Source organism: Diachasma alloeum, unplaced genomic scaffold (genome assembly GCF_001412515.2).
Source record: "Diachasma alloeum isolate Michigan unplaced genomic scaffold, Dall2.0 Dall_scaffold_00269, whole genome shotgun sequence".
NCBI lineage: Eukaryota > Metazoa > Arthropoda > Insecta > Hymenoptera > Braconidae > Diachasma > Diachasma alloeum.
Genome location: NW_021680408.1, coordinates 52,166 through 61,486, shown reverse-complemented (window position 1 = coordinate 61,486; position 9,321 = coordinate 52,166). Strand labels below are relative to the sequence as shown.

General features: G+C 35.7%; 1 protein-coding gene across 1 annotated transcript in view; it reads right to left on the bottom strand.

Moving 5' to 3' along the window:
- Positions 1-770: 770 nt before the first annotated feature.
- The window catches only part of LOC107037713, a 10,560-nt gene continuing 2,009 nt past the window's right edge, over positions 771-9,321 (bottom strand). Inside the window, exons 3-6 of the mRNA XM_015256406.1 lie at positions 6,486-6,808; positions 4,707-4,950; positions 2,871-3,151; positions 771-1,407 (exon numbers count right to left, since the gene is read on the bottom strand). Of these exons, the coding sequence (XP_015111892.1) occupies positions 1,173-1,407; positions 2,871-3,151; positions 4,707-4,950; positions 6,486-6,808 (1,083 nt within the window). The 3' untranslated portion in view covers positions 771-1,172. The remainder of the gene's footprint in view (positions 1,408-2,870; positions 3,152-4,706; positions 4,951-6,485; positions 6,809-9,321) is intronic.

The following is a 9,321-nucleotide window of genomic DNA, read 5'->3' as shown; positions in this document are numbered from 1 at the left end:
GGACGAGTTTTTCGTTGCAAATCCACTGTACCTAACTAGCGAATCAAACCAACGCAATAGGTACTCCGTTTGCATCCGAATAAGCTTCAGCGTCGCCAGCAGTTCTTCCCAACGGTAATTCAATTGAGAAACTGAATAGACCACTTCGTTTCATTCGGCTTGAAAATAATTATATGTCCGTCCAATCTACTCGTTTCTCTTCCTCCTTTTATCTCAACTCCAGTTGCCTACGAAATTAAATGCTACTTTCCCTCGTCCATTTCAATTTTTTTCCCCTTCCCTCCTTGTCTCCTCCTCCACCACCTGCAATTCAAATGAACCAATTCAATGCGTACCAATTGGGATACTTTTTTTTTCTTCTTGGCACTACAAACACAAATTCCTTAATTACTTTTTTTCTCCTCTTTCTCTGTTACTTTCAACTTTTAGTTGGAAAAAAAAATCGGAATGTTCTCGCGGGGGTAATTTAATTGGTGGAAACTTTTGCGCGACAAAAAGTTGAATTATTTCACGAGTTTTTCCTCGGGACGATTTCAAACTTCAAAATGTCAACTTCAAACTTCCAGGGAGGTGAGCAGAAAATTTATCGCATTTTTTAGGGAATATTTGCGTAGTATTTTTATACAATAGTTTAGCAAATGAGGGGGAAGCTGCCGAGTTTTACGAGGATTAGCGTTTTTCTTCACTCGGTGAACGAGGTCTTGAAGTTATGACGCTTGAAGAGGGGAAGGGGAGAGTTTCCAACGGCTGAAGCTGAATTTTGCGGTCAATTTACTTTAATTTGGTTTTTATTTTGATGGAATCTTTTTTACAGTTGGGCAGAAAAAATAAATGTAGTAGCTACATTTCCGATTTTCATAACAGTTTATACAGCTAAAAAATCTGAAAATTGACAACAAAATTTCAATTCAATTTTAATTAAAAATTGATTCAACATTTCTGAAATTCCGCATACAGGCATTTCTTATTACATAATGAACAACAGGAGAAAATTTTCTCCTTTCCCCGTGATTTTTTCGAAATAATAGAAAAAATATAGCCTAAGTGAATTTATTCCTACAACTAAATTGAACATTCTCAAGTGTCTCGAGATAAAGAACTGAGTGCACTGCTGTTAACAGTATTTTGGCATGAACGTTGGAATGTGTATGTGAGAATGTAATTTAAGAATTTTATGAGGGTCCGCGCTCCTCCTCGCTCTCGGAGAACGGCTCTTGATCCAGGGTTTGGGGTGGTACGGATTCCTCAAGGATAATATCCTCGGGTGGTACTATGCCTTGAAGATGTCTCGCCTTCTCCTCGATCTCGGGTATTTTTTCGTGAATCAGCTTTTCTACATCTACTTTATCCAGCTCATCCTGAAGGCGTTTCTTTAGTGGCCCCTCAATGGCGTCCATTATTTGATACCTTAAAAAAATGGAGTAAAAATAGGTTGAAACTTATGTCAGCTTCACATCAGCCAGATTAAACCCTGTCTCAAATCAGATTTCCGACAGTTGCACGTCTGACTCAATTGGACTATTTCTATTTTTGATTATTGATTTTTATGAGAATAAACCGGAGGATTTGAATGCTTCAAATAAAAATGAAGAAAATTACCTACAAATTTTTACCGTAACTTTTACTGAGCATTCTCTTCGTGCAGAATTATATTTTTATTTATTTTTAAGGAAATTTGTTGCAAGTTCCAAAGAACTTGCAACTGGCCATCGCCTGGGGCCTTCAGCCAAGTATTTACCTTTTATATCAGCACTAGTCAGCACTAATTTATAACACATAGAGTTCTTTCGGCATTTGAAAAAAAAAATCATAAATTCCCGACTCAGTACATCAATCCTGGCCGAAATCGAGGGGCCATTCATTTCAGGGGAAATCATTGTGTCACTCAGGACTGAAATCGTATGAAATCAGTCGGAATCAAGTGAAATCAGTGAAAACCTGGGATTTCATCAATTCCAGGTGATTTCCATTGAAATCACTTGCAATCGGTGAAATCTCATGAAATCATGAAATTAGCAACTCATGAGACCCTTTCGAATACATAAAAGAGAAAGAAACTTTTTCGACTTATTTGTGGTGTATTCTACTACGTATGCCCAATTACGTGTATTATTTTTCACACAGAAAAAAAACAAATCTGTGAAAAAAAAACGTATTTTCTTGAACACCCTCCTAAAATCCTCAGAGAGTACCGAAACATCGTGCTACCGACAGAGACACTGTCTGCGGGAGAAGACAAAAAATCAAAACAAAAATACAACATCAACAATCGATATTTGCTGAGAATCTCCCATACGATGTTGGATGTTTTGACTGTGGCAGAAATAGATATTTAATTCACTGTGACGTGTGACTTTTCTGTGACGAAAAGTTCACGTTTCGTCACAGCGTGATGAAAATATACATTTGATTCTCATGGCATCACCTTGATGGTTTCATCCCTACCTTTACCCCCCTTGTAACTCTCATGCTTGAGCCTTCTTAAATTAATATGATGCATTTCCTTCCCTCCGGGTTCAATCCCCCTTCCCTCCTACTCCATTCCCCCTCCGCCGCGCAATAGATGAAATCGAAAATTTGAAATCACTCGAAATCGTCTGAAATCTCGAAATCACAAAAAATCCCAGGCAATCGCATGAAATCAAAGATTGCATGAAATCATGGAAATCTCCATGAAATCATGTGAAATCAGCAATCACTGTGTCATCGGATTTCCAAATGAATGGCCCCTCGGCCTAAATATTCCCCAATTTGTTCGCTACACTGCACCGAGGAACTCTCCCAAAACATTCCCCAAAATAGAATCGGATTTACGTGACTCAATATGTTGTGAATAATGTGACAAAAAAATGGATACATAAAATGTTTACCTCAATAAATTTGGTAGTACGTTTATCCCGGCTTCCATAAGATAATCCAGCGTTCCCGCACCGTGTATCCTTGCTTGAATATTGCCAAGCTCAAGATTAAGCTCCTCGAGGGAAGCACGTTTCCTGGTATCCAGCGGCTGACTCAATTTCACTTGAACACGAAAATACTGAACCGTGAACGAGACGGTTCCGGCTCTAGATAGAAAGCCACCGATCACACTAACTTCCCAGTGGGTCCTGCCCTCAATCTCTTGAGTACCAACGTCCACTACAGCGTAAACCTGCATATTTTTTGGTATTAAAATTGTATTAGTATTGAGTTACCTCGTCAGTTATCGTTAATGGAAAAATTAACAAAAATGTTCGGAGAATATCGGGGAGAAGTTAATTCGATAATTTCGGAAAGTGGATAACAATATTTTCATACTTCGAACTAGGTGGATATACCATGAAAATCGATAGTATATTCCCCCAGTGCATCCATAAAACTATTTTACTTTGAATGAATGCACGGAAAAAAGTTGAGGAAAAATTATTCAGAAAATTAAGTAATTGGGGAGACAAAAAATGAGAGACGAACGAGTAATTTTCATCGCTTGTTCCAAAAAATTTAGAGATTGTCAAGAAATTCATTCTGAAGTGGTAAAATTCAACTGGAATTTCATCGAAAATTACATCGGTGAAAGTAAATTACTGCACGTCTAGGAATTTTGTTGTTACTGTAATTTTTGCTTCACATGTATCATTTTTTCACTGAACAAATCGGACAATATGCTCCACTTGAAGGGTTTTTTATCGAATTACATTTCACTGTCCTACGCAGAACACGTCTAGAAAACTTTGTCAAAAAAACCTGGTTAAATTCAACTTGGGAAAGTGAACTTTTGGTTAATTGAACTTTTGTCAAATTGAACATCCGTCAGTAAAACCTTTCGGTTATCTTGTTTTTGGTAAGAATATAGGTAAAATCTGGGTTTGTATATGGAATTTCAGAGTGTTGTTGTCCATTTTGTTTAGTTCCTTGGGAAAGGAATAATCGATATTCCTCATTTATTTCATTGACATGGTATTCAGGTTCGAATTGTTTTTTTTCCCATTTTTTTTTGTTACCAACTTGTATTGACGAATTTTTTCAACGGAAAGTTTTTTAGACATGGACCCGTTCCACGACTACCTATCAGACAGCAAAGGCCGCTGACATTTTTTCAGATATAATTTTCAAAAAGAGATAATTTTCCAATTTTCTCTCTTTATGTAAAAGAAGAAAAAAGAACGTTTCTTCAAAAAGAAAAATCCAGGAACTGAAAAAACTATATTTACTAGAATCAAATCATTATGAAATGGACTACTGTAAAGACAGATGATGAGGTTGAGAGAAATGTCAATTTTTCAAAATAATAAATCATTTGAGCCACTCATTTCACGACTATTATTCTGTACCACTAAATTGGCTTCTCGGATTTTTCCAATAAATTGTAGCTTATCCGACGTTCTGTTTCTTGTATCATGAACTTTGTTACTTGTCTTCAGAACATATTGAGCAAACAATCTAGAAAAATTGCTGAAATTCTATGAATTTTCCACGCTTACAGTTAAACATAAAATTCTCCATAATCCTCCTCTTTTAGGGTTAGCATTTACAAATCCATTCACCTCTGAAGTTCTTAAGATCAACTTAATGCGCCCACAATTTTTTATTTCGTCATAAATTTTCAATTGGTAGGAAGACATGAAAATAAGAGGATTCGGGGAAAAATGCCGAGTTAATAAAAGACTTGTAAACGAAAAAAAAAAAAACAAGCGAGAAAATCGCCTCTCGAGATAAAAAACATTTACCGTGCCATTTTCCATTGTGAGGGTAATATTGCCCATGCGATAAAAACTTGCAAGTCCAGTGAGCCAAGTATGGGTGGACGTGACAGTGAAAATTCCCCCGCTCTGTGAATAATCCTTAATCCTGTATGGATCGTATCCCATATCGGATACTTGTTTCCTTGCTTCGGCAACTGCCATATCGAAGGGTGAAATTGAGTTCGGAAAATACTGAGGTAACTGGGATATTTGCTTGTTTACTTCTCCCCTGGAAATTTTCAGAGATTAATGTGGATTAGTGTTAATCCTTCGTATTGATTCACAAATTTAAATAAATTAGTGAACTTGCAGAGAATTCTTTCATTTCCCCTCAATTAGACTTGGCTGTCTGTAAATTAAGCTACGAAATTTGCTGGGTTAACAGGTTTTGCATTCCATTTAATTACATTTCGTTCTACGATTACGTTTCGTACAGTAAACTTTGCCACGATTTTCTCCACTGATAGAAAAAATTATTTGTATTGAGATGTTCCTTTCTTGGAGCAAGTATCACACGCTTGAACCAATTTCAAATAAATAAGATCTTAGTGTGAATACATATTCTTTCTTCTTGAGATACATTTACTTGAATCAAATCAAACAGTCCTTGGTGTCAAGTCACATGTATTCACCACAAATATGGAAAAGTTCAATTTTTTTAACCTAATATAATCTCCAGTCGAGAAATTTTCTACTTTCATGAATTGATCAAAAATTCGTACCTAGGAGATGATTGCATTGAGGAATGAATTCAAGGTTATTTTCTCGAATGAAGCCGATGTTTAAATTGAGCTTTCCGTACATCACATTGAACGAAATTTGTGATATCCAAGTTTGTGTTGAATTGCCGTAATCTGGACAAGTGACAATGAATTTTCACTTAGGGGAAAAAATCATGAAACTTCAGGTTTCACTGAAAATTCAGTAAAATTCCAGAATTTCGAGCAACATAAAGACGAGAATTCCTTAATTTATTTGAATTTCCAATCTAATATGAATATTCAGTACCAAATTACATTGAATTTTCAGTGAAATCTGAAATTTCATCATTTTTTTCCCCTAAATCGCAGTCAGTGTCATTTTCAGGGAAAAATGGAACAGAATTTTTTTTTTATTTTTTTTTTTTTATGCTTATTTCATATCGCTTCGAGTCTGATGAGACTATATGGCAATTGATCAAGACTTTAAAAATGGTTAGATCTCACCATTCTACCCGGCCAGGAATCGAACCTGGAACCTATCCGTTGTGAGGCAACGGCCTTAACCACTACGCCAGGCCACCGGGGGAACAGAAATTGACAGTTCCCTTTAATTATTCCACAAAATTCTGAATTTTCAATGACGAAATTCCTTGAAATTTCGTGGTTCTTAAATTCCATAAAAATTTCCAAAAATTACCGCAAAATTTAGACTAAAATTTTCAACAGTTCGTGTTCACATAGTAACTTTTAATTTAATATTCTCTCCGTGTAACACTGATGACCTATGAATTGACACCATCGGTTCATCAAACTTGATCGATTACATTGCAAAAGATAATGACCATCAGAAAGTTCGCCCACGGACCAAACTACTGGTGGTAATCTAACGGATTCACTCTAATCCAAACAGTTACAAGTTGGATGACCCCTTCGGGCAAGTCTCTAATGGATCCCTTCTGGGTTACAAAACAACTCAATAGAAACTTGAAATAGATGCACATGTATCAGCCACCAAATGAACTCGCCTGATGGGAGTGATCGGTAATGGTTGTAATAGGCTTACTTCACATTTGTGTTGACCTCCTTGAGGATGAAGGGCTTGATGCTATCAAACAAAAATGAGCCCAGAGAATTAACGAAACTTTGGAAGAGATATGCTATCCCATCGAGATTGGTGAAGTCCATGTCAATAGTTCCAAACGTCAGGTCCATGTCAATGTCCTCAGCGTATAGTTTGCCGTCAATTCCAACTTGTAGCTTTGCCAAGCCCTGGATGACCACGTCCTTCAGGATCACTGTGAAATTACCGTCCGACGCTGACCACAGGTATTGTGCATTGTAAAGTCCACGGATGTGGAGAATGTCAATTGTTAGTTCGACGGAAACCTGTTGGAATGAAATATTACATGGAATATGTGATTACACGAAGAAAAATATTCAGTAAAAATTACGGAACAATTGACGTTATCTGCAATGAGGAATCGTTTTCCGGCGATGTTTATAGGAATGGAGGAGAAGAAATCTGAAACGTTCAGTGAATTTTCAATGAAGTAAAATCTTACAGAAACTTGCCGACTTATTATTCCTCCAAAATCAAAAATTCTTGAACGTTCAACAATTTTTATGAAGATCGTGAGTTATTTCTACGTTCCGTTCCGTAAAATTTCTCAATCGTTGGGGAAAAATTACAGAACGACTTGTTGGTTAATTTTTACGGAACAAATCGTAGAATCTACGTGGCGATTCGTACACTTTCAGTTTCGACTCACAATTTTTATTGAATTTTACATCGCTCGCGGATTACGTTTCGTAATTTTTCTTTTTTTTTCTGGGAATTTTTATTGAATTTTTCTTTCCGTGTACACGTGCGGGAAATTACGGATGAAAAATTTAATAGAAAAACTTGGCGAATTCGCTAGACAATTCTATTGGATTTCTATTGAACTTATTCTATTGCGATATTTCCGGTAGAATTTCATCGGCCCAAATTTTCCAAGTTTTTTCATTCTATTTTTTTTTGATCCAGAAAATCAAGGAAAAAACTTGGAAAATTTGAACCGAGGAAATTTTAGAGAAATTATCACAATGGAGAAAGTTGTACAAAAAATCGAATTCTGTTGACTTTTTCTGTAGAATATTTTAAATAATTCAATAGAAATCCAATAGATGTTTTTAATTGTCTAGTGAATTCGCTAGGTTTTTCTACTGAAATTTTTCATACATGATTCCAGAGCGCATAGAATTTGAAATAAATTTTAATTGGTACACTGTTAGAAATTTTTTGAAATTTCATGGAAGATATGGTAAATCTCATGAGAGCGACATTGAATCGGATTTAGGGAAAAATGGTTATGAAATTTCAAGTTTTAAGTACCATTCACGAAAATTTCACAACCTGATTGAATTTTCCTGATTGAAAAATCGAGTATTGTATTGATTTCAAGATCATTTAAACAGAAAATCAATGGAATATTTGATTTTTCAATAACAAGATTTCCTAAAATTTCAGTGGAACTTGAACACGATAAAAATTTCCGGAAATTGACACGGAAAATTCAGACGAAAATTTTGAACAGGATAGTGACTATGAATAAAAACATTCAAGTGAAATTTATGCTCAATCAACAGTTCAATATTATTGATAATAGAATCTCCTAAGAAAATGACCTTTAGAGTCTAATGATAAAATCACCTGTTTAAAGTCAAGAATATTAAAATTGAGAAAAAAATCGTGAAGAATGAGAAATAATAAACAGAAATCTTCTGCTTAATACAAAAATTATCGACAATTTTTTTCAATTTTTCATGATCTCTTTGACGTATCGTAAAACGGATGCTTAATTTTCCGTTTTAGACTCTATCGAATATTTAAAAAAAATTATGTCAATCGGATGAAAACTGTGGAATACGCCCTTTTCAGTTAATGTATGGGGCAAAATCGATTGGGATCATCATTTTCCCACTTCAACATATCAGAAGATTTTCAAATTACACCGAAGTCCCCCCTTAATTATGCTGATTCAATTATAAACGATATCCTTCTGGAGCATCCCTCCTCAAAAGCGAAGACTACACTGAATTCTCACGAGATAATTGGAGAATGTTAATAATGCATGAGCTGAGATTGAACAATTACAATTTCACGCGACAGCTACAGACCATTTAGCACCGCCAGCACTGTCTCTGCATCTTTCAAAAGCTTTTAGATGAATTAATTCGTAATGGGCTTTCCCCTAATTCTGAAATGGTGACGAAGACAAAATATAGCGGAACAGCATTGGGAGACGTCTTGCTCTCTTGTTTTCAAAGCCATTTAGTCACGCATATAGATGCGCAGTGCATATGTTTGTCCACGCAGTTACAGTGGAAACTACGACAGGATTTTAGCACTTATCAGCCACACTGAGAGAAAAAAATTATTTTATCGAGAGAATTTTATTTGAACCAACGATCATTCGGTTTTTAATTTTCAACTAAACATGATTTCATAGTGAATACCAGTTATCTCTTCTTGAGATACATTTGATTGGGAGAAATCGAACTTCTCTAGAATTGAAGTTCCTTTTATTTGTCGCAGTAATGAGAGTATTTGATTTCTTTTTAGCCAAAAGTTCGCCAACTCCAGAAATTCGTTGGTTTACTCAAATATCAAAATTATTCTCATGACTAAATACGTTGTTATCTCATCCAACACGATCACACGTTGTTCCAAGTAAATTATAATTCAAGTGAGCATTTCGTATGTCGAATCAGGATGAATATTGTTACGCTGAAAAAGCTTTGAGACTTCAGGGGTCTAGGAGTCTCCCCTGGTTCAAAACCATCTTTAGAGATCCTAGCACGCCATTTCTCGACCCGCTCTTTCATTTGAGCCCAAAAAAACATTCATATCTTGTCTG